General features: G+C 44.2%; 1 protein-coding gene across 4 annotated transcripts in view; it reads right to left on the bottom strand.

The window, feature by feature from the left end:
- Positions 1-26,745, bottom strand: part of ERG (ETS transcription factor ERG) — a 176,615-nt gene that overhangs the window by 91,172 nt on the left and 58,698 nt on the right. For 3 of the 4 annotated variants that reach the window (XM_006193433.2, XM_014566628.2, XM_014566629.2), the window contains exon 1: positions 13,644-13,790. The exons of the other annotated variant lie outside the window; for it this stretch is intronic. In XM_006193433.2, the coding sequence (XP_006193495.1) occupies positions 13,644-13,661 (18 nt within the window). In that variant the 5' untranslated portion in view covers positions 13,662-13,790. Of the gene's footprint in view, positions 1-13,643; positions 13,791-26,745 lie in introns of those variants that run through there. 4 annotated transcript variants of the gene reach the window in all.

Raw genomic sequence — 26,745 nt, 5'->3', positions numbered from 1 at the left:
AAGCAAAACTGCTGCTTGGTTTTGCCTCATCTGGACAAGTGGCAGGTAACGACATGCAGGCTCTGAGAACTGCATCTCTGCTTTTACCTTGCAGATGGAAGCATCTCCATCCATGGCCCCAGCACAGACACATGCATTTCTCGGGCATGTGCACACAAATGTTCAAAAACCCCAGTAGGTGCTGGGCAGCCTCATGGTCATCCCAGCTTCCCAAGCACAGCTGGGTTCTTTAGGACACATAATGCCTTCAGATGAGATACAGGGGCACCCAAGATGTTAGTCCCCAGACATAGGGAGAATTCTGTCTTCTGATCAACACGTACAACTTCTCTCCTAACCTCTAGGGGGCAAAAAACATACTGCTTTGCATACAAGAAGTCAATAGTCACTCACTGAATGAAATGAAATAGTTCTCCATGATGCCATCAGGTACCACCTCAGTAATTAATGCACGCATTCATGCATTTATCACCCAGGCAGATATTCATTTACTGAATAGACGTTTACTAAAGGCCGGCTGCTTACCAGGTGTGGTCAGCACAGATAAACTATTACATGATGACAGCCATGTGACTTCAGCATAAAGTGGTGAACTTTAACAAGCAGTGCTTTGAGAGTTTCTGGTCTTCAGTGGGTTTCACAGATTCCTAGTCATAGACATTAACTAGCAATAGGATAATTCACGTGGTTCAAAATAACACTTGATGCCTTCCGCATGAGGACCCCTCCAGAGACCAGCTGTGACCCCCCACTGCAAGAACGCATTCATTTACTCATTCATTCACTCATTCACTGGCACAGACCTGGGAAAAGGCTGGCGAGGAGACAGTGAGCGTCTTGCAGCCCTCCCTCCACCTTGGTTTTCTTTTGGGATCCTCAAAACTATTGGTTCTCTGGGCTCATAAAAATGCAGCTGAGCTCAGCTGCTGAAAGTTTGGTTAACGTGTTGCGTGAACTCCTAAATGGACTCGCAGTGGAGACTCCATAGTGTCTACTCCACTCTCCTCAAAGGAACGGTACAAGAAAGAAACCAGTAACGCAGGGAAACACTTTCATCTCTTCAGAAGAAGCTATATATATCCAAAGTGTGTTTGAGGAATCCATTGAAAAGATGCACAGATGTACAGCACAGGGAACTACAGTCAATTTCTTGTAATGAGCTGTAATGGAAAAGAAACTGAAAAAATACATACGTGTATGTATATGTATAACTGAATCACTTTGCTGTGCACCTGAAACTAACATTGCAAACTGGCTACACTTCAATAAAACATAAGAATTTTCTTAAAAGATGAATAGAGGTGAACACAATCAAGAACTGATCACTTCAGGAAAAGCAAGTAAGACAAGAGAGTAAATTAAGAATCAGACCAGGATTAGTAACCAAAAAAGAGCGCACACCAGCACATGAGAACACATCACTGTTCAAGCAAGGACACGTACTGAGCTATCTGATCCTTGCACCACCACCAAGAAGCAGGTGTTGTTATTGTTATTAGAGCTAGTCTCCAGATGAGGAAACCGGGGCACAGAAAAGTGAAGGGCCCTTGCTAGGAAACGCTGGCACAGGGGTCCTCCCCGGTTGTCTGGTCCTGCTTCGTAATAAGACACTGGGTCCTTAGGAAGGGACATGGGGCCTTAATCTCTAGAGGGGATCATAAAAGCTCAGCCCTCACTCTTTTCTTCACTATCCTGGAGAAAAAGGCAGTGGAAGGGACTATTAAAATGAGTCTAATGTCTCGAATTCTATGATTCTTTTTAAAGAATATGCCTATGTACATGGAAAAAGGACAAAAGAATCCAAAAAGAATCAAGCCTTAGCAGACCCTTGATGGGGTGATATCAATGAATTTAACTTCCTTTTCTAAATTATTTTTTAAACCCCTACAATAATTGTTTCTGAAACAGGAGAAAAGAGCAAAGGTTTTATTACTGTTTTGTTGTTTAAACGATACGTTATCCAGTGAATATACTGAACCTGTATTCACTTCAGGCTAAAGAAAACAAAAACCGTCCACTATCCTCGGGCAAGCAGTGGTGACTTTCAGAGAGGATGCTCTCAGGGCTCCGTCCCGCACCAGAAACGAGTCTCCCAGTGCTGCAGCCCGGCACCAGCACCACACCACTGTGACCCCCGTGGCACCAGCACCCATACAGACTGAGGAGATCAGAGAAGTCATTTTGCAAAAAAAAAAAAAAAAAAGCAGAAGTGGCGGAAGGCAGCATCGGGAAGGAAGCTTGTAGGGAGATGCTTCATGCAGTTTCACCAAAAGGTAACAAAACTGCACCATAAAGGTGGAGGGGGAACAGGTGCGGAGGAAGAAAGACCTGCATTCAAACAGGAGGCTCCTGACATGTGACAGGGTCTTCCCACCAGATGAGCAAAAGCCCACAAACAAATGAGTCTTGAAAAGAAAAATGCCGCTTGGGGCAATTGCATGTCAATTCCACCAGAATACGTGCCGAGTGACTGTGTAAATAGAATCACCGGAGTGCGTTCGTGTACTAGGACCTTCCTGAGGCAGGACTACCCCCGGCCACAGCTGGCAGCCCCTCAGGTCAGATGTTGTCCCTGCCTCCCCCGCTCAACAGCCAGCAGTACCTATGGGACACGCTCTGGAGGGAGGCTCGCCGTCGGACACTGTCTATCCTCTCGTCCATTGTGACGCAAAGCTCACAGGTGCTTTCTGATCAGGGAGGTCCCCTGGCACGAAGTGACCCAGCAATGAACAGGGGCTCAGTCTTCTCATTACTTCAGGGACCCGCAGGAGATCTGGGTGGAGCCGTCGGTTTCCATGCTTAGAGCATGTAAACATCGCTACTTGGAGCGTTGCCAGGGCGGGAGCTGACTGCCTTTCAGGTGCTATTTATTTTGTTTAGTTTATTGTTCAGTGTTACTGTTTGTTGACTTGATATATTTTCTTTCCCCTACAAAGGGGCCAGTTGGTAAGGACATATCCTGTAGATGGAAAATTGATGATTCCCTATTGTTCAGTGTTGGTGTGTTGTGGTTTTATTTGCTTTGGTTCAAAGGACCTAAACAATGCCTTCACTGGAATTTAATAACTGGTGTAAAATCGGCAGAGAACAATCTGCGCACTGAGATTTCTGTACCCAAATCGGGTGATCTCTGCTTGGCCAAAGAAAGCAAAATCTAAAATGACCTTTATGCTAAATAACCACAGGGGGGAAAAACCCTCCAATTGGATCTCAAAGAGGCTTATTTTTCAACAAAGACAAAAGCAGACTCATGAATCATTCTCCAGGATTCAAAGGAGACTGAGATGCCCTCAGGGCTCAAGACTTGCTCACTGACACTGTCTAATCGAGTTACACTCGTCTCCCCACAAACCAGCGAAGACCAAGGCTGAGAACAAGGGACTAAAGCCATTACCGAAATGCTGTATTTCCACCTACTTCAAGATAGAGAGTTCCGCCAGAAAATCTGTAGCAATAGGCTCATTCGCTCTGGTGGGGAGATAGTGAATAAACAGACCGTGCATTTGCAGAGGAAGTTTCCACTGGGAGCCTTTCCTGCGTCGGTGCGCCCCTGGTCGGGCTGGCTATCTGTGTAGGAAGTGAACGCAGGAAATATCTGTCTACAAACCCTTTATCCTCAAGGTAATTGCTACAGCAGCATTTTACTGTTTACCAAAGCAGTAAACATGTGGTCTAAAAAAAGATGTTTTCCATGTCCAAAAAACAAGGCTTAAAAAAAATATATGTGCGCTCATTTCATAACCAGCTTCTTATCAAAACTGCCTGTGATATGACTGTGCTTCCAAGAATGAGTGAGTCAATGGGAACAGTTTTCTGGGTAGAACAGAAGCCTGTCTCTCAGGGATGCCCAAGAACAAAGCACGGTTTTCTTGGCTGGGATGCTGCTCTTGGAGGGTCCGTCTTACTTCTCCTCCTCTCTCGCAGGCTTAATGGAGTCACGGTCTTTGGCTGAACAGGTCAAGTCAGCAAGACTTCCCAGTTAATTTAAATCAATGGAATGGTTAATCCAGAAAGTCACTTGTCCTTGACCTGGGGCAATATTCTTATTTTATATGCGGATATTAACATGCTTCTAGTGCTAGGAGTTCACACAAGATGAAATTAAAGACGGAACTCAGATGGAGACTTGTGGCTACCGCTTTTGAGACTCGCGCCTGGAGCAGGCAGAGTCTGCTGCCAATCTTCTCTTTATTTCTTTACTCCAGATGAAAAGCTTGCACTGTCCCAGGTGCCCTGGGATGAGAGAACTGACTGGGCACCTATGAGAGGCAGCGTGGGGTGAATGGAAGCAGGTTCCAGGCGAACCCCTGAGCATTGAAGATGTTCGGGAAGTCCTCCTCACCCTCACTGTTGTCCTTGCTGTGTTTAAAAGCTCCCGTTGGGTTGTTAACTCTTGCAAAGAGAAAGAAAGGGGCAGGAAGGAGTGTGAGACTGAGAAACAGAGAGAGAAGCAGAGGGTAGCGAGACCCCAGAGGTCTTCTCCAGGGCGGGCCGTGCAGAAGCGCAGGCCAATTCAGCAGCAAGCCTCCCTGGGCACCGTCACAAACAATGCAAAGTCCTGTGACTAACTGAGAACTCACTCTGCAGCAAGAGTTTTTATTTCTTAATAAAGAGAAAGAACATGTTAATCAGAGGAAAACTGGCTGCTTGGAAAAAAAAAAGAATCAATTCACAACCTGTGGGAGAAATTGAGGGGGTTATCTTTTGTGGGGTTCCTCATTTTATTTCTAGAAGGAAAGTGTACTGGACTCCTGTGAATAATCACATTAGCTAACAAATATTAAGGACCTCGGATGTGCTCCATACAATTCCAACTTGGTTAATCCCATCACAGTCCTAGAAGGAGTGTGATGGGATTACACTAGTGGTGACTCCCTTTTACGAATGGAAATAGCCAGACATCACAAGGTGAGTGACTCCTCCGGGTGGAAAGCCAGGAAGAGCGGTCCCATTTCCTCAAGAAGGAACTAAAGCCAGGACAGGTGCGCTCACCTGCTGAGGTCTCACTGAATGCATGCTGAAGCCCCAGCCCCCAGCTCTCAGTCCAGCCTCGCCTCTACGCCTCCCTTTCCTTGTGAGCAAGATAAGACCAATCCTTTCCCCACAGAGGTTATTTTAAGGATGCAGAGAAGAAACAGAGTATCAAGTCCCTCCCCGGGCATCAGATAAACGCGGGCTGTGCTCTGTGCACCTGCGTGCTTCTGGTGCTCTCTGGAACACCAGGTAACAACACCTCCACACAACACAGATCCTGAGGGGACTTTGCAATTTAAGACCACATACTTTTTTTTTTTTTTTTGGGCTTGGAGCAACCTCTTGGGAAATCTACCTCAAATTGAGACACAAACTAATTGTGTTGACAAATTCTGAAGGGTTGTTTCAACTGCTTCCTCTTCCTCAAAGGTGAACATCACATGCATACAGTTAACTTTAAAAAATAGAAGGGATTAGGAGTTGGGATTAATAGAGACACATTGCTGTATATAAAATAAATAAACAAGGACCTACTGTAGGGCACAGCGAATAACATTTAATGGAAAAGAATCTGAACTCTAAATATGTATGTATGTGTGTAACTGAATCACTTTGCTGTACACATGAAACTAACATTGTAAATTGACTACACTTCACTAAAAAATAAGAATTAAAAAAAATAAAATAAAACTCAATAAGACCCAAAGGGATCCAAAGAGAATGGGATGGTGAAGTTGCTATTGGCTGATGATTTGAATTCACGGATTTGGGGACCATGTGGATGGGGTTGGAGAGGGGAGGTGGAAGGGGGGACGGGAGATTCTCTTCAGTGCTGACTGTGTCAGTATTGTTAAATGAAAAAGACAATGTGCTGTACTGTAATTTTATAACGAAGAGAAAGATGTTAAATCATCAAGGTAGAATGATTGAAAACCCACTGTATTAGATTCAGGAGTGTGAATCCTCTGCATAATATGTTAGAAACATTATTTTATTCTCCAGAATCTGACATGCATTGTCTCAGACAAAACCATTTGAAGTAACAGCCTTCATGTGAATGTTATGATTGGATTATGATGTGGCTTTAAAAATAAATAATTGTGCTTGGCCTTGGCATTTCTTTTCTAAATGTCTCAGTACTTATCTGTGCCCAACAGCGGATTATCATCCTTCCCGGAGTTTAATTCCATGAACAGCCCTGCTGAAAGCCTTTGTAAGGCCTCATGGAAAACTCAGAGATGAGGCCAAGGAAGTGGATCCTTGGGGTGAGGGAACTTAAATCAGCAGCCGCTCTGGCCTCTGGAACCTCTGTCCCGTGACTATTGCCAAATATGGACAGAATTCTTGTCACCAAGCAGAGAGAATTGGGTGCTAGAGTTTTAGCTTTTGCATTTTCTAGTTCTTTATCTAGATTCGTCACCAAGAAAATAATCGTTGTGGCCAATGGGGTTTTTCACACAAGAGTGAGAATGTGAGTTAGCCAGTTACAATAAATTTCATTATTTAAGGTATCACTGTATCATTTAATACATTGCTTTCTTTTTCCTGCATAGTAATTTAATATTTGGAGCAAGGGCAAATAGCAGGGAAAATAGACATCGTATGATGATAAGTTGAAGGGAAGCAAAGACATCTGTGTGCCTTGAGCAAGTTCCCTAGCCTCTGTAGTCCTCTCTCCTCATCCAGACAGAAAGCACCAGGACTCAGGCTGCGGTGAGCATCTCCTGAGATGCTGTGAGATTCCAGCACAGAGCCTGGCAGAGAATGAGCCGCAGTGGGGAGGGTAGCGCTCAGTGGTAGAGTGCCTGCTTAGCACACACAAGGTTCTGGGTTCAATCCCCAGTACCTCCATTAAAAATAAGTAAGTATTTAAGATTTTTGCTTTTTGAAAGATACAGGTATCAGAACAAGAGAAATTCACATGATAGAAAGTTCTATTTGTTCATCATAATAAAGAATGGCAGAATTAATATGTAAATAAATAAACCTAATTGCCTCCCCAGCACCCCTCCCCAAATAATGGAACTAGTCGTTATGAGAATGACTTCATCTGGATCATGAACTCAAGACACAACTGCCTTTTACAAACGTTTTTTCTATGCTCCTTTCAACAGCAATTTAATTCTATTTAATTAATTTGTATGTAATTAGAACCATCTCTGAAGAAACACATTGACTTAAAATCTGCAATGATGATTATATTACTGATACCTGAACCTTCTCTTTACAACTTAAAAGGATTTTAATCAAAAAGTATTGTCTCAACAAATATTTATTGAATCCCAACACTTTGCCAGTCTCTGTCGAGGACACAAAAGAGGTGGACAGACTATCACAACAGTACAAGTTCTGTGGTTTACAAAAGTAGACAGAGTCACGGCCACAAACACGAGCAGAGCTGGGGGAACGTGCTCACAAGAGAGAGGACGAAGCACAGGAGTGGACAGAATGAGCAATAATCTTAACCTTTATAAAGCGTGCCTCTGCCAAATCCAATAGGGGAAATATGTGGGAAATAAACGTGATCAAACAGGGAATGAAAGTATAACTAAGAAAAAGATCCAGAGGTCACAGTGGCCACTAGCTGAAATAGGTTCACAGCAAAAAAAAAAAAAAAAAAAAAAAAGTAATGAAACAGTATAATTATGGAAATACAAATAAAAATGAGACTCCATTTTTGCCTGTTGCAATGGCAAAGATTCAGAGTTAAATACTCAAGAGCTGTTGTGAGTGCAGTGGAACTGGTTAAGGGCTGGAAGTGGGAACTGGTACAGCCTTTCTAGAGAGTAAACTGGCCATCTTTTTTTAACTGGCAAATATTTAAATTTGAGTGACTTAAAAAAATATATATATACCCACTGGTCTTTGCTAAGCTCCAATACTAATAAAACACATTTTTAACAAATTGTATAGAGTGCATTGCAATGTAACTAGTGAAAAACTGAAAGCAATATTATTTCCTACAACAGGATGTTGGTTATATAAATAATAATGCTTATTTTAGATGGAATATAATTCTGCTTATCAAAAAATTTTAGTGACACGGGGAAATGTGTGTTAAACAACGTTAACTGAGAAAGCAGGATGGTCAGCCAGACAAGAGGACAGACAGACAGTAGGGAGACACACACCAAATGTTGGTGCTTTTTCTCTAGCTGGTTAGGAGTAGGAGCAATTTCTATTGATTTTTGTAATGATTTCTTTTTTTCATTTTCTCTACAGTGAGAATGTTTTATTACTCTAATTTGTACAAAACAACAAGATGCATTTCTCAAATTGAAGGAGAGGCTAGGCCAGTGGAGGTATACCAGTAGCCGGGTTCCAGCCCTAATCAGGAACAAGATGCCTTTTCAGGCCTCTGCCTTCCGTCAGTAACACAGCCAACAACCTCCACCCTCAAAACAGGACGAAACCAACCCTCTGACCAGCCGTGCCTTTCAGGGGCCCCCGAGTTGCTCTCCTGCCCACGGGTTTATTACCTGTCCCACTACACCCTTACCCAGGGACCCTTCTGAGCTACCCCCAACCACCCCACCCCCGACCTCCCCTGGCCCCCGTGTACCCCGCCCTGGCTGGGAGGCTGCGATATTTGCACGCAGAAGCGGCCTGTTATTCTCCCCGTCTCTTCAGAAGAAAGAGAACAGAGTCACATTGTCTCTGGGCTTCACAGCTGAAGCCGGGTAAATGGAAGACAGACAGAACTCCAAGCAGGGCCAGAAGACAATGCGATTTCTTAGGAAAGATGAGATCAACCTGGATTGTCTGAGGGCCTCGACCAGGTACTGAGCACCTACCAGAGGCTCCACCGCCCTGAACCTGCCACATGCTCCCACCTCACAGGTGAGGAAACGGGGGTCACACAGGTGAGGGCCCTCGCCCAGGGTCACAGGACCAGGAAGGCTTCAAATGCAGGTATGTCTGTGGCCACAGAATATAAGAAAAGAAACCTCAGGGGCGATCGGACAGCATCCCCAGGCAGAGAAGAGCTGTCCCCCGTTCTGCCAGGACAAGAGGGGAGGACGGGTCCCTGCTGCGCTGGAGGCGTTCCCCGCCCTAAAGGAAAGATCCTCCCCCAGCAGGTGTGCCCCCAGCACTAGAAAGGCCTGGAGACTGTCCCTGTCACACACTCTTCTCACAGAAGGTCGTACGCTCCAGGGACAGCCTCCAGCTCTGACTTTCCCACGGCTTCCCCGGCTGTGATTCTCCTCTGTGTCTGCCGCTCAATCATCCACCTGCCAAGTTACCAGGACGCCAAGGCGGGATGTTCTGCTCTGGGTCCCCACAGAGGAAACCTGTAGTCTGCAGTTCTGAACACAGAAGTCCTCTTTTTCTGAAGGCACCAGTAACAGTTGTTCCATCAATGTATTTTATTTTTACAGATGCTTTTTCAAGAGACGTTAATAAGTGTATGTGTGTGGGGGGGCACTTCAGCAAAAATCTGTTTTGTAAAAAAACAATTTTAATGAAATAATCACTTTAAAGAAAACATAGATGGGGTGGGCATAGTTCAGTGGCAGAGTGCATGCTTAGCATGCACAAGGTCCTGGGTTCAACCCCCAGTACCTCCATTAAAAATAAATAAATCTAATTACCTCCCCACTAAAAAGTTTAAAAATTAATTAATTTTTTAAAATTTTTTAAAAAGAAAACATAGATAATTAAGAAATGGTTCAGACTTTCAGAACATGCCCTGAGAGCACTGTAGTCCCACGTAAGCATATTTAATGGGATAAATTATCCACAAACTCTATCCTTCACAATTTCCTTTTCCACAGCCACCGAGCTGGCGTGCCCAGGCTCAGAGAGCTGGGGAGAAGCATGCTGAGCCCCAAGAGGACAGACAGTGTCCAGAGCCACCCACTGTTCCAAGTCATTTGAAAATAATGGCCCGTAATTCCACTTTTAAGCCAGGACAGGAGATAGGGACTGCTCTGGAAATAGGACGTTTACATAGTGGGACAGCAGTATTTCATGTATTCTGCACCTTCCGCTGTCACAGAGTCCCCTCAAGTAACAAGGGAAGAAACATTTCAAACTGCACTTAGGCTGAGGGGTTGGGGACAGTTCAAGCGTCTAGAGCCATTAAACCCATCCATCACCTCCATCAACATCCTACGAAGACATGAACTCCCTTCATATAACCCTGAGCTTGTACATAAGCTGGCTTCACACATGATAACAAATATTCTGTGAGTGCCTGCTACGTGCAAGGCAGAAAATAGATAAAGGAAGCCTTATATTTTTTAATTAATTCTTTTTTCCTACTATAGTTACTGTACACTATTATATGTACAGTAGAGTGATGCATAGGTTTTAAAGGTTATCTTCCCTTTCTAGTTATTATAAAATGCTGCCTGTACTCCCTGTGTTGTACACTATGTCCTTGCAGCTTATTTTACACGTAACAGTTTGCCCTTTTACTCCCCCACCCTGTGGGTCCCCTCCCCCATCCCTGTCCCCACGGCTAACCACCGGTTTGTTCTCTGTGTCAGTGAATCTGCTCTTTTTTGCTACATTCACACGTTTGTTGTATAGCTTAGACTCCACACATAAGTGATATCGTACTGATTATCAAAACCCTCCAACCTCGTCACATCAAAGAAAGTAACCTCTTTAAACAACTAATTGAAACAGTAATGGTGTTCTCCCGCAGAAGCCTTGTTAGTAACTTCCCATATCCTGTCTGATCCTAAGATGCTCGCCACTCACGCTGCTGTTTGCAACTTGCTCTCCCCTGGTCCTTCAGTGCCCGACCTGTGATCAAGGAAAATCCCCACAATCCCATCCTGAAGACTAAAGACCTTTAAGTTCCAGGATCAGAGGATGTCACCTGGGGTTCACGGACCACCCACAGAGTCCAGGGATGGAACTGGATTTCAGCAGAATGAGCTTCCCTCCTCATTCTCTGCACTGCCTTTCCCGCATGTCAAAGCACTCTTCTGAGAAGGGACGGCAGGCTTCATTAGACTTCCCAAGTGGCCCAAGGCATAGGAAAAAGGAGCAGGGAAATCTTTGGGAGATTGGATTAAAAATCCTAACTGAAGCAAAAACTTAACTTTCCAAGTCTAACCACTGGCTCCTTCGAGTCTGTAAGCAAACGCAGCTCTGTTTTGTGGAGAGAAAAAGGAAGGGGGTGTGAGGCACCCCTCGGGATTGTCAGCTGGTCCAAAAGCAGGTGGAAGCTCCAAACTAACCGTGACTGGCATACGGGAGCATCACCTATGACGCTTACGCGTTTTTGCTAAAACTCTTCATCTGATCTTAAAATTCACGGACAATTAAAGATAAGTGGGGACAACTCACATAAGCTCTTAAAATTCCTTTACTTCTTCCAGTGGAAACACTTTGTTCCCATTTCCAAAATTCCAAGGGAAAATGATGGTGAGAATCATCAAGACAGGATAAAAACATTTAGGTTTTCCTAGTGCTTCACAGGGTCTGATAGATATTAATGCCAAGAAAAAAAAAGTCACTCAGATGTGGAGTCCCAACTTGACAAATTCATGCAGCTGATATTTGAGCAACTAATTGATTTATTTACTGAAACAACAACAACAACAAAAGAAAAAAACAGAGTGCGTTTGAGACTGGAAATTGCCTGTATGACAGAAAGTTTCCTAATTCCAAAGGACAGCCGTAATTTTCCCTATGCTAATTTGAGCTTTGCACTAACATAATTAAAACTGTAGTCAACAGACTGGGTCTCCTTTTTTCCACTCTATAAACAAGTCTGTAAAATCATCTCATTACTTTATCCAGAGAGCCCAGCAGAACCCATCTTAAAGGAAGTTACCTATAAAGAAGGGCTATTTTATTTTAACAGGGGATTAAAAAGAGTCCACTTGAAGTCACTTTTAAAGTCCTCTTGAGGTGTATACAACATAGCAATAATGCAGTGGAATCAAATGTTAAAGCAAACGGAGTGTCCGACCCGGACAAATGTAAACTTTCTCCAAATCCACCCTGAAATTCACCAAACAGGCAAGCTTCAAAAACATCCTCATATCTTCAGAAATGTATACTTTAATTTAAACAGTATGACATGTGTATGTTTTGCAAAATGTACCTCACACTCTAAAGGATGGTCTGTTATTTCAGTGTCCTTCAATACACAGGCTTTTCTGAAACATACGCACACACATACACACCATGGTACTCAAGCTCTTCCAAATCTAACACAGAACATTAGATTCAATTGCTGTGAAATATGGACACAAGTAAGGGTAAAAATAGGAATTAAAAGGGTAGCATTTGGGGTTATAAAATCAAATAATTCCTGTTCATGTAGCTGAAAGACGTCAAACCCCGGATTTTAAAATTCCTTTCTATGTAGGTTTTTTTTTACAGACTTTAATCCTTGAAGCCAAAGAAAGAAACATCTCTGTAAGACTGGATTCCTTGATACATGAATTTTTTACACATTACTGTACATACCTTGAAAAATAAAGCATACATTGAGAAATAAAAACTGAACAGAACTTCTGAAACACAGTTTAGACAACAGGCATTCATTAAGTCCTCTCCTACAAACATTTCAAAGCAAACCAAGGAGGATTTTTGAAACTGTCTTGGCCCAATTCTGGGCAAACTTCCAGATGCATGAGCCTTCTAATTAACTACAACCCTTGAGGAAAACAAAACCAAGGCTTCTCACCTAGATGCGGCAAAGAGAAAGACATCCCACCCAGAAAGCTTTCTTTTTCCTCCTTTCGGTATCTGTTTTCGGTGCTGATTTTTTATCTTCATTTCTACAAATGTCACCAAGGCACGGTGGCCTTGAAAACACTGCAACAGACCAGCACTTCATGGACTCTGCCCTTCTGACTTGAACAAACCACCAAATTGGCTTCACATCCAGGAACTAGTCCACATTTACGTTCCCACCTATGTGAACTCACCTCCACCTTCATCTCTCTACACTATCAACCAAAAACATTAGTGAAAAAATCAACACATGAGACCCCACACTCCAGAGCACAGAGAAGCGACAGGCCACAGCTCTCCCGTTCCCACAGACCAGCCATCGCGAGGAAGAAAGTTTACTCACAGTGCAGAGGAGCAAGGACTTTATTAAAGATAAATACATAACCAAACAAACCGAATTACCACCATTCGAGTTAAGAGAACGCTCCGTTCTCCGCATGAAGGTTCCAAAAATCAAGTCAACATTTGCACGTCCCATGACAAAGCGCCACTCGCCCAGGTATCTCTCCATGTCCGTTGGGACTGGCCGGCACCCCTGATGCCAGGGAATCACTCATGAACATCCGAAAGTCCAACATTTCCAAGCCCATCTTTTTCTCTGCCCCTGCCCTCCAACCTCTCCACATCCATGGCCTTCCAGCAGACACACATCCAGGCGCCGGGACAGAGGTAAAGAACAGGAAAATTCAGACGCGCTCTGGAAAGCTTTTGCAAAAGTCATCCACCGCACTCAACAGTGAATTTAGAAACCCCAATTTTTTTCTGAGTTTGAAGTTTTTAAGCCTTGCGGATGGTTGGAGTAGGAAAAAGGAAATTTACTAGGCAGTGCAAAGGAAATCTTGTTGTCCTCTATTGTGGCAGTGGGGGTGTTGCCCAATCCTAACTTATCTGCGTTGATAAAGGAAACCAAAGAAAGAGAGTACCGAGCATAAGATTTTGCCAAGTGAGAGGAGCCCTCTCCTTACCTTAATCGTGCTGGCCATAATGCAATCACGTTTATTGATCGCTAATAAATGTTAATAATAATTATTGCTTCTCTCTGACCAGAAAGGAGTTTTGATGAGGTTGTTTAGAGCGGATGAGATTGTGCTAAGTCTGGGAAATGAAGTCAGCCAATGGCAGGAAGAGGTTTCTATTGGTCCTGGCCGCCCAGCCCGAAGAAACAGGATATTTGGGAGTGGAGAGATAAGAGACCCTGAAAACAATGTTGTTTTTCTTGATGATATGCAGCCAGGAGAATTTTTTTTTAATTAAAAAAAAAAAAAAGACATCAATTGCCCGGGCCTGGGATTGCCACAGCAGGTGTGACCCGGTGTACGGCCGTGTGACACGCCGCCCCGGGCAGGATGCAGATGTGGCCGGACTCCGCGTGGCTTCACGTGGGCGGCGGGCATCTTGGTCCTGGGGCGTGGAGGGCACCCAGGGACCAGGCCAACTGGGGCCCCATCTCCCAAGACCCGCCACACACCTGGGACACAGGACTCGAGCCCCCCGCCCCACTCCCGGCTCCTTTCTCATAAAAGGAAACTTTGCAGGTGGAACTTATTTCACATTAATAGGCGACGATGTTTAATGGCAGCCATTCGCCTGCTGATTTTTAACCACCTTCATTTGTTCAACAGAATAGTTTCATTTTCTCCTTCCAAACATATGTCATTGCTATTGGCGCCCCAATTAACCGGTTGAAAATGCAGACTCTTGAATTAAAGTAACTAAAAGAAATAAAGAGGAAAATAAACCTGTCAAATTCTTGCTTTCAAATATTTATTTAAAAACCAAATGCTCTGAATGACTACAGATGCTTCATTATTATCCGCAAGCTGGCCCCACTTGGACAAACATCCCCGTTGCAGGCCACAGGCCCCGAGAGAACTCCCGGAGACACGGAGATGCCCCATCCTCATGAAATGTTTTTAAATCCAAGCTGTAAGTTCAGGGCCACACGTCCGTTTTCCACCCGAAGGAAGCCCACTTAATGCAGGCCTGAACATTCCTCAGAGGATTCCAGGCCTTTTAATTACTCATTTTCAGGAAATTACTTGTTCTCTGGAAGAAATAACATTTTGCTTTGAATCTAGCTACGCTAGTTAAAGTTGGACCAGTAAAGAGGTGTGGTCTCCACCGGGGACCCACAGAACACAATGGACCAAACCCTGAGTCATCCAGCCGCGCTGGGCTTCAGAGGCGGAGGGTCAGGGACTTGGTTTCACTCAGACGTCAGGCCTGCCCACGTCAGAGCTCGAGAAATGAGGCTGGGTTTCTGTGTCTTTTACTGTCCCCATGACTTCCCCTAGTGTCAGGACAGAGGAAAGAGAAGGAAAGATGAGGAGGGGGAGAAAAGAGAGAAAGAGAGAAAGAGAGAAGGAGGGAGAGAGAGAAAGAGAGGAAAGAAGGAAAGAAAGGGAAAGAAAAAGAGGAAGGAAGGAAAATAGAGAGAAAGAGGGAGAGAGAGAAAGCGAGAAAATGTAGGAAATCTTGTTCTGTGTAAAACTCAGAACCTGCCGCGCTGTCAGCATCCACATTTTGAGGGGATGTTGACTTCCGCTCTTTTCATCTCTGAACAATAAATGAAATGGGAGGCTGATTAAGACTGTGTTTCCCCTAAAATTTCAAAGTCCTGAGTTGTTTTATCTGGGCAGCTTCCGCCAGGATTCAGGAGTGCTGGGAAAAGGGCTCTCTCGGCTCCACCGAGATTCCTTGATTTTCAGCGTTAACCGTAGGACCCCAATAAGCAGTGCTCTGCTACAGAGTTCCCTGAGAGCAGCCTTGAGGAGGGAGACCCCTGTGCTAACAAAACCAGCCGTGGAAGAGAGTTCCCTGTGGCCCTCTCCCCACTGCCGCCTGGCCTCCAACCCAGCCCTTCTCTTGTCCTCTGCACTGGGGAAGCATCAGCACTTAATGGGGAGCTAATTCTCCCTTCAGGGCCTGCCCTTCACTCCTTGGTTCTGGGCTAATTCAAATCAAACAGCAAAGAGTCAGTGTTTAAACTCTTTATTTGGAAATAATCTCAAACTTAAGAGAAAAATTACAAGATAATACAAAGCGTTCCTAACATCCTGCACAAGTCACTCCCCCTTTGGTCATTTATTCCATTTACTTTGCGCTCTCTCTCCATCTCTGTCTCTCTATGTGTATCTATGTATATACAAACATGTATTTTATTCTTTAATAAAATTTTATTCGAGACTAATACCTTAGCCTGGAACTTACAAACCAAACCCAGTGCTACTCTTTGGTCTGTTTCCTGAAGGGTGTATCCGTAAGTTTCACTGCGTCTAATTTTGAAAACGCATACACTACAGAAAGAGATGCAAGAAAAATGCAGTTTTGAGATAATGAGTTATAAATCCAGTTACAAAACTGTAAAAATGCACATCTTCCTCATCTCTAGTGGTAAATGTTGATTGATTTCTATCATCTTCAAAGAAAGTTACTCGTCACACCTACAACAGCAGAGGGCACCATCTCTGACATTTGGAGGCAAAGTTCTTTAAAAAAAAAAAAAAACCACAAACTTCAACTGGCTGCTGATTAAGGCACATCTATGAATTAGACTCCAGGAGTGCAGAAACCACTTCCCAAATATTATTCAGGAGGAGGTCGTCTGAAAATCACTCTACCCTCCCAGCACCGCTACCCAAGCCTCTGCTGTTAAATGGCCTCAATGCCAGATCACGCAGCAGCCGAAGGACCGGGCTGTCCCTCCACCTAGACACCATCCCTCCTGGGGGGAAGCCACCCTTCAGGTCACCATGCAGACCCATTTCAGGAGCAATATAAGTGGCCTCCACCCGGGTCATCCGGCCATGAATGCGTCAGGACAGGATCCTTTTCCACCCCAACCTGGGACACAGCAAACACCATGCTGGAACAGTGTGCTCCCCCTACCCCAGCACCTGTGGGAGAAAACTGCACGTTCCCATTTTGTACTCACCCATCCTGGAGCCATTACCCATGAATTTACCAAAGCCTGTTCATCTCTTACTCCAAATGCGAAAGGAAAGAATGTAAAACAGACCGAACACTTTCTCATAAAAGGAACACTGTGATTTATTTGTCCTGAAACCACGCCTTCCCATTTTCTAAACAGTCAACAAGTTGTCATCCTTGTTCTCCGACAAACTTCTCTGTGTGGCATCTACAGAGGAAGGTCAGAGTCGAGAACAGTCTGGATGAAGGCAATGTGGGTCTGAAAACAATGTCTGAGTGTGTAGCAAAGAGGTTAACGGGCCACCAACTTGGATGGAGACGCAACAGAAGATTCCCTCATGACTGACCTGACTGATCCTCGCATACAATGAAATAATCATCACTGAAATACCGCAGGAAAACGATGTCACAGATGAATGCTTACAGGGATACAGAAAACTATCATATGAGGTCTGCTAAGTTAAGTCAGGCTGTAAAGGAGAATTACATCCCAGACTCATTTTGTTAAAAATGAAAAGGCAAAGTAGAAATATGGGTTGGTTACATGCTACAGGACGAATGGGAGAGACTCTTTCCTTTTTTGTACCTTCCACCCTTCTCCTTTGGCTCATCCGTATTTTCAAAACACTCACAATAACTTCAATAAAAATAGATAAATAAATAATAAAGTCGAGTAAAATTGGCTCCCCTGTCCTACAAGTTCTGCTTACTATGTCCAGCGAGCCAGTGTCATGGGGAAGGAAGCGAGGAACAGGGCAGGGGAGTTCTCGGGTGAATGGAACTTAAGAAACCCAAAGCCCAAATGCACATCATGGTCCATGATTAGATACTGATACGAACAAATGAGAAGTCAAAGACTTTTCCAGGACTGCTAGAGAAATCTGAATAGATGAAGGTGGTTCCATCATATTATATTTATCATTAACTATACAGCTTCAATAATGCTTTTGTAGGAAAATGTCCTTATTACATAGAGCTGTTCCCTGAAATACTGAAGATGAAAGTGTAATAATTTCTATCGTTTAAAAGAATTCACCGAAACTAACACCACACAAATCTGACAAGATGGTCCAATCGTCAAATCTCTAACTATATGAGGCTCCATCCTATTATCTGCTCTACTGTTTTTGAGTTTTAAAATTTTTGTAATACAGTGTTAAATAAACATTTCCCATAGATTTCTCTCTTTAAAAATCAGATACAATAAACATAGGCTACATTTTAATGTGGAAGTTCCATGAGTAACGTGCAATGTTCTCCTTTTTTTGTCAGTGTCTGTATAACATGCAGCACATGAAACCTACATTGTCAGGCCCCGTGTTGTCCTCACCAAAATGCACATCCTCATATTTCCCTGTGCTACACAGGAGGTCCTTGTTGTTTGCCACTGTCTTTTTTTAACACCTTCATTGTGGTGTGGTTCCTGTGCAGTAAACTACACATATTTCAGACGTACACTCTGATGGATTTTGATAGACGTACACACCCAGGAAGCCACCACCACCACCAAGAAAGCTAACACTTCCATCACTCCCCGAGAGGTGCAGTTTTCGGGCTGGATTAGCACGTTGCTTGATGTACTTAGGAGGTCGATCGTGAATTCCTTAGACTTGCCGCTGGCAATCATTAAAGGATGTCTGATTAGACAGATGGTGACCAGAAGCCTGAGATGATCTTCAAGTGACAGTGTCATTATTTTCTTGTGACTTTAGCTTTACGACTATGATACAATTCTACGTAAAACTAAATGGCATTAGCTGTTAGGGTTACCAAATTGGAAATTATTTTAGAGGCTATTTTAAAGACATAGGAAGCCATAACAAGTATTTGTACCTTGGAGCGTTCATTCATAGAATCCAAAGAGTTTAGAGTGACATAGAAATATTCATTATTCACCAGTACGTATTCATGATGTTCACTTTCAGTATTTTTAATTCGGGTTATTTTTTCACCTCCTAAGAGGAGTATGTTTATTGGTTGAAGATGGGACATGCTTAAGACACTAATTCTACTTCAGAGCTTTGACTATATTGTGCATTGTACGATGAATTTATTATAGAATATTTTGGTTTTCCTACACGTAAAATAGAGGTATTGATTTTTTTTAATGCACACTTCTTTTTAGAATAGCTCTTTTTGATTAATTTTAGTAAGGAACACAGGAGACGCTCCTGTGTTTTGTGATGGTCCTAGCATTATTCCATCCAGCCAATATTCAGTGAGTGTCTTTTCCCTGCCTGGCCCTCTGCTGGGCACTGGGAAACAAGAGGGCCAGGACTCTGTCCAGACCCTGGTGTCTGCATTCAGGAAGCCTGTGTCCGGCGACTCAAATTCCGCCCACACAAAACTGCAGAGCCTGGGACCGACCATGAAATGCAGACTCTTTAAGGGCAAAACAATAGGACAAAAGTGCTGTGTATTGTCCCTAAGATGACACATGAATCTTAAAATGTGTAACGTTTGGATTATTCACGAGAACCTTGCAAGAAGGACGTCCCAAGGATTCTTGCCAGGGACGTGCCTGCGACTGCAGATAAGGATCTGCACCTGGAGCTGCCCCCACAGTGGAAAACTCCATCCCTCAGTGGAACTTTTCCATCTCTGTCAGTTGGAGGCTTCTCCTGAGAACAGATACAGCATAAGGCACTCTTAGTCCCCACAGTCACCCACCTTATCCTGGTTAAAGACCGTCTTTCTCTTCAGAGCGCAGCCAGGAGCACGGTTTCACTCCATTGGGTAAGGCTGGCGGGGTGCATATCCTCCAGCAGCACCTTAAGCAATCATCCAATTACAATTTTAATAACTATTGTTTCAACACTTTCTCATTTTCTCTAAGTGGTTAGCATATTCTTCAGCATCTTGGTTGATCTGAACTAATCTAAACCAAGGAAGCTGTTATCACACACTAAATCCTCAACTTCTCAACACCGAGCTGCAACTTCCTTCATTCTGAAGCATGTTATGTCAAGTTCGGTTCTATGGGCTCAAATGGAGCAATGATTTCAGGGGCGCAATTTCATAAGCATCACAAGTATTCTCCCATTTTGCCAACTCTGCCTCTTACCCAACTCCAGTGCTTCTAAAAATGCAAGAAGTATTAAAACCAGGATCAGGAACCCTAAATATGTCAACTTATTACTTGTGGCTTAAAAAAAAATTAAGAAGCAAAAACGAAAGAAACAAGAGTAATTATTTTGACACAATAATTTTGTTAAAAGGATATTTAAATTTCCTGTTTCAGTGATCATGTGTCTATATACAATTTGTGAACCATTAAATGCATTTCAAGGTCTTCATCCATATAACTGAGGCATAAATGAGTATATATGTTATAGTCATCAAATTGCCACTGGCCACCACAAGGCAGTCTGCATCCAGGTCACATAACCAGAGGGCACAAAGGTGTGTGGCTGTCTGCCTAAAAGCCATCCTGCTCCTCTGTCTGCTTCTCAGTTTGGGGTTTTGTGTCCCAAACACTGTCCTCAGCCATCATCCCTGGCCATCCTGAGAAGCTCCTCAGGGCTGCTGAAATTAACTCAAGATTTTGATCACTAGATAGTCTTTTAAATGTTTTTCCTACATGTGTCAGTCTCATTTATAAGATACTGGATGTCAACATTTATTCTTGTCTTGCTCTGTAATTATTTTATAAATTATTTCTTAAAGAAAGATCATTCAAACAGCACCATCACGTCACCCAATTAATGGAAATTTCCAGAGACGCCTGCATTCAACAATTGCACGCCCTGTTTATTAAGGCTGCTTTTAGTCATGAATGGAGATGTCTTTTCTTTCCACATCACTGAACTGGTTTATGTATCTGCTGATTTGTTTACATTGCTCACGGAAGCAGAGATGAAGCCAAGCAAGAAAATGTTTGCTGTAAATAATGCATTTTGATTCGCACGCGTGTGATCAGGCAACCTGCAGGCATCACCGAGCCCTAGACCCATACTTGAAGGCAAGTGTGTGGAACAGTCTGTCTCACTGTGACGGCTTGGCTAGTCACTAGCTCATCTTGTATCCTCTCCTCTGCAAAGCGAGGTAAAGAAACCGTTTCCTCTTAGAGGTACAGAGTATAGGCCAATTTTTCTCAAATTCACCCTCATGAAAAAAAAATTTGTTTCATTCTGTTTAAATGCACTGAATTGAATCAAAACTATGCTGTAGATTAATTCTTAGTTTTCATCTGATCCCAAAACAATCACAGCACATAATCTAGGAAAAACCACAGTATTTGGGGCCAAGTGGAAACGTTCTTTCTGAATGTATTGTCAGCGACAGGCCAGAACATAAGCAATCTGCCTAGAGGGTACTATTTTGTCCTTAACTTACAACCACAAAAAATCATTTTGCCTCAAGAATTTTAGGAAGCAATGACCTATTGGCTAAAAGAACTACACTGCTTTGTTCACTACCTGGAAACCAGAAGTAAGCTTTGCAGGGAATTTCCTTTCGAATGGCTTGGATTATTGCCACAAGAGGGCGCCAAATGTCCCTCTAAAAGGACCATAGAAAGCATGTGAGTACGCCTAAATCTTGCCTTCATATTTCTTGAATTGATATTATTATCCTAGAAAGTTGTCTCATTTTATCCATTAAAAATCAAAGTCCAACAGTCATAATGTAGACCTTTTTTCTGAAAATTTTAAATTGTTCATCATTGTGGAACATCAAGAAACAGAAATTATCTGCACAAGACTAAAGGCATCATTCTCCTGGCTGAGATTTGACCATGGACGCTGTCTAATGGTTCTGTATCACGGTTAATAATTTCAAAGAGAAAAGCATAGCTCAAGTGGCAGAGCGCATGCCCAGCACGCAAGAGGTCCTGGGTTCAATCCCCAGCACCTCCTCCAAGCAGAAATCAATGAATAAGCCTAATTACCCCACCTCGTGAAAAAAACAAACAATACAAGCAAAACGTGTGCTGTGAGACTGTCCCACAAATCGGTCTCATCCTTTCACAACACTGTAAACTGACTATACTTCAATAAAAATACATTTTAAAAAATAATAGTAATTTCAAACCCTGAAAATATTCTATTTCACAATAATTCTAAATGGTTCAATATGTACTCCGTGCAGGTTCCAACAAATAGACAGTAAACTTTGAGCACATTTATTTTTTGGTTTCAGGGCTAGCACTTTGCCTAAACTCAGATATCAGGATGAGAACTTCCAGAGATGAGAACTGTGGCAGGGTTATGGATTGTACCATAATACGCAAGAGATACTTCGTAGCTCCCCCGTTTATTAAAAAAAAAATGTAGCATCTTGGAATATGCTTATAGTGTATCACCTAGCAAGTGGTACACATTATGAAGGTATATATAAATATATATGAAATAAAAGCTCTAAAACTAAATGTGAGGGTTTTCTTGAAAACAGTCCTATTATGCAATTACGCTGACTTCTGGGTCAGCAAAATGCTACCCAATTAAAGCAAAACGCAGGGCCTCAAATATCTGCAAAACCAAAAAAGTTAACCGATTTTGCAGCTTTCCTCTTTCTGTCCTCAGTTGTACTTAAAAATACCTGCAGTATTTCCTTTTTTTCCTTCCACTTTGGTGCATATACCAAGGGACAGTGAGGTCAATAGGTGACAGCTGTTTGTGCTCCTGGCCATCCCGAGGAGGGGCCACGTGGGCAAATCTCTGACTGGCATGTGAAGGGGCACCGGTGACCGCGGCTGACGACGGGTTTTCCTCTCGCTCTGCCAGGGGATCAGAGATTCATTTTCAGTGTGTTCTACAGAAGGATAATTAAGGCAGTATTTCATCTGCGAGTTGGCGAGTTTTAAAGGGAAACAAACTTTACTCTGGCACATAAATGACACAGGGCAGATGGGACAAGGCATTGAAAAGTGTGACAGCAGTGGCCTCCTTGCCCAGCTTCACCGTGACACAGCTGACACAGGAAGACACGGTGACACCGTGACGCAGCATGACATGGTGAGCGGAGGACAGTAACTCTGGGCTCAGCGCAGTCAGCACCCACAATGCTAATTACCAACCATCAGCGGGCTTGGGTGGAAACTGAGGATGTGCGTGCAGAGCATCCTTCTGTGTCAGCAGGCGAAGCCGACATGCACATGCTGGTGGGGGGATCCTGGGGGACATCTTGGGGAGCACGAGGCCAGCGGGGCACCCTGACCACAGAGGCCTCGGCTCAGGGCAGTGAGACCTCAGCCCAGCTTCAGCCTCAGCTGCTCAGTGACTCAACAAGTCATTTAATTCACCCATGCCAATTTTCCATCTGTCCATCAATCAGTGACTCTGCAGGCTTGTTCAAAGGAGAAATCAGCATGCATTGAGCAGGCTGCTCTGTGCCACCCTCCTGCACCCAGTGGCAGCCCCCTTGAGGTCCCAGTGCTCTGTCACGTGCTGGCACTCAGCCAGCATTTGCTGAATGAATGAATGAATGAAAACGTCTACCGAATCAGGAGCAGTGGAAAGGGCAGCACTGGCTTGCCAGTGGGCAGCCCAGGAGGGCCCCTCGAGGGACAAAGTTTGACTTGAACTTGACACTCCAGTGGGACAGGTAAGAGGTCCCGACAGTGAGAGGCCTCATGACGGGCCCAGCAACGCGCCCAGCGCATGTGCTGCTCAGCTGGTTTCTACTGCTTCATGGCCGATTCTTAAGACGTTCAAGTCAAACTTCAGATGAAAGCTGCTGCTGAAGTTGTGAGCCATCCATGCCTGCCCCACTTCTCTCTCTCACACTCACGCAAAGTAGATGATGATGATGATGAAGACAGACAGATGATAGGTAGCTAGACAGATAGCTGGATGGATAGAATGATAGGTAGATAAATAGATGGAATGACTGATGATAGATAGATAGATAGACAGACCGAATAGATGATAGAATAGATAGATAGAATGATGGATGGATAGACTGATAAAATGATAGACCGATCGATAGATAGGTAGATTAATAGATAGAATGATAGGTAGGTAGACAGAATAAATAGACAGACAGATAGATAGAACAGATACAATGACAGATCAACAGATCAATAGGTAGATTGATAGAATAATGGATGGATAGATGGATAGATAGACAGACAGATACGTAGGTGGGCAGGCAGGCAGAAGACAAACAGATGCAGAGAGAGAGACAGAGAGAGGCTGCCTATCCACCCCCTCCATGATGCCCCTTCCCCCAACCACCTGCCACCTCCTCTCCCAAGTGTGCAGGCCACATGCCCTGGGCAACTTAAGGGGTGACTTTCTTGAGCAAGTCCCCCAGGGCAAGGCACTGGGAAGGGAAGAAGGCAAAGGGTCTCTAAGAGGTCTTCTGACTCTGCAGGTTATGGGACTTCCATCTCAATAACTGATCTAACAGTACGTAGCAGTGAGCGGATATTCAACAAGAACAGATAAATACTGAATGAATGAACAAGTCAAAACACGACTGAGTGAATGAGTCTCTGCCCTCTATTCTGCCTGCACCGTGTTGTATCTGCAGCAGACGGACCTGAACTGCAAAGTGAAGTAATGGCTCCCATTTGTCTGTTACACAGCCCTTGCCATTTTCCAAAGTAACCCCGACTACAATTATTTCCAGTAAAAGTATTTCAGCAGCAGGGCTGGCTTCACATGCACTGAATGACAGTCATTGCATTCCTTGGCATTCGCTGTATCACCATGACAACTGTATTTCCTAAGATGGTCCAATAAGATGTCTCGTCAAATACGCCTGTCACAAGGTGACAATGACACTGCCCCCATCCAAGCTGGCGGGCTTGTGACTATAGCATAAGGTCAGCTATGAGACTTTCAGGGCTACCTATAAAGAGGATACAGTTCCCACGTGAAATCACCCGGTTTTCTCGGGAACAGCCACTCTTACACGTCACCCACCATACTGAAAGGGAACCCAGGCCCGTGGAGAGGCCACGTGTAGGTCACCGTCCAGCCAACAGCCACACCCACCCCTGGAGGCGTAAGTGAGGCAAGGTGTGCGCTGACCCTAGCCCCACTGCCACTTGACTGCAACCACCTGAGAGACCTGGAGCGAGAAGTGCCCATCGCAGCCCAGTCAAGCCCCGGAACCATGCAAAAGAGTAAGTACTAAAATGATCATTGTGATTGGAAGCCACGAGGTTTTGGAGTGATTTGTTACACAGCAATGAGGAATGGGCAAGCCGTTGTTCTTGGCAACTGTTAGAGCAGAAAATACGCTTCTTACGGGACTATCCATCCATTCATCAAACCTTCTTGGCACCCACTGTATACACAGCTCTGTGTCTGCCACGGAACACGCAGGAAGGAAGAGAAGCAGCCCTCCACCAAACCAACAAACAAAACCTGACGTGTCGGCTGGGGAGAGAAATAAGCCAGAACCACAACAGCATTTTGGCTCAGGAGAAAGGACACAAGGGTGACAGCTCTCCAGTCTCCTCTCCTGCCCTCTCCCTCTCTGCTCATTAAACCTGCACGGGCCTCAGGGTCACCGGACCCCCCCGAGGGGGACCCCCCCCACCGGCTCTGCTCCTGCCCTTCATCCTCAGCCCACACCCACGGCCAGCAGCTCTCGGGCTCCACGCTGCTGGTGCCCCACTCCCACTTTCTAGAAACAGCTCTGCTCCTCAACCCTAGATCTGTCTCCCAAGGAGATGTGGGAGAACTTTCATTTCCCCCTCTGTGACTTCCCAGAAAAGGGGGTGGGACATGAGAAGCAGAGGGAGAGGATCCCTTCCCTTCAGTCACGAGAAAGAAAAGCCCTAGTGTTTAGAAGGCGTCATTATTATTGTCCTGAAACATTAGCTCCTAGAAACCAGGGGCTCCGTCCCCACTGCCGACTGGATGGCTCCCAGGACGCCTGGGGGCTCCCACCGGTCAGTTCTGGACTCTAATGAGAGCCATCTGGAAGACCGCGGCGGTGGGCTTGGCCGAGCGCTGGCCGAGAGCTTTACTGTGGGCAAAGGCAGAAAGCCCAGGGACACACAGTGGGTCTCTTTTTCCGAGAACCAGAGTCCGGTGTGCTCACCCCCCAAAAGCCCTGTGTGGATTTCTCCCTGAATATCTGAGACTTCGTTAAAGAAGCTAAGCTGTCCTGCTTTTGAACCCCTGTGCTGAATTCTCGGGGACGCAGGAGCACCGCTGTGCCCCTCCCGGACAGCCGGGCACCCAAGCCTCACCGCCCCGCCTGGGCTGGGATCTGGGATATTTGATTCCATGTTACTCAAAGCTGTTTGGAGCTTTTCATCAGGAATGGAAACCATTAATGTGTCTCGCACGCCTCTCTCTGTTTTATGGAATTCTTGCACCAGGGAGCTCTTTTTCTTTTATTATTTTCTTTAACAGCCAGAAAACTGGGACGTTCACAAAGAAATTGTTCAACTCCCTTAAGTGACCCTTCACCTAAGAGGTTCTGCCTAATCTGTAAATTGGAGTTAAAAGTATTTCAGTACCTTTGGAGTGGGGAGCGCTTTGTCTTTAAAAGAGCACGGAGACCGCTAACAATGGCCCTACACATACCTCGTGCCTCTCTGTTAGTTACTGCAAACCAAAACCAGATGCGAAGTGTCAGCGGCTGCCTTGTACTGACCCAGGGAAGTTGAGGCTAATCCAGATCATTCTTAATAACTCAAAACTGCCACCCTTTAACTATCTAATTTTTCTCTCACTTATAAATGCAAAAAAGAATTGACAGTCCACATTAAAATCCATTTCCCTCTGAACACATACAGATTTTCTCCGATAAGAGCCAGGAACAAAAGCTCTCTCCACAAAACTGTGCTGCTGTCATCTGTGTTTTAGTTTAGATGATCATTGCCTTTCACGGAACAAGATCTGAAAGGAGAGAATTCATCCTGAAAATGGGCTATTTCTGTTGTTACCTCTTCTCAAGTAAGAGCAGGGGGAGAGTTCCTTGAATTAGGTGTTTGTAAACGTGAGAAAACACAGAATTTCAGGGCAAAGAACCTAGCTACTTAAAATAGTTCCTTATCATGGAAACCATTTTAATTGCCCATCATTTTCCTGAATTTAAAAGTAATGAATAGAAATGAGGGAGAAAAATCAACAGATACAGGAAAGATACAGAACTTTCCAAATGAAGGAATCAATCATCCTTCACTAAATCTGAACATTCTATCAATATTATGTCTATTTACTAAATCCAAGA

This window comes from Camelus ferus, chromosome 1 (assembly GCF_009834535.1).
Source record: "Camelus ferus isolate YT-003-E chromosome 1, BCGSAC_Cfer_1.0, whole genome shotgun sequence".
Lineage (NCBI taxonomy): Eukaryota > Metazoa > Chordata > Mammalia > Artiodactyla > Camelidae > Camelus > Camelus ferus.
Note: the sequence above shows the minus strand (reverse complement) of the source record. Positions and strands in the feature narration are given on the sequence as shown.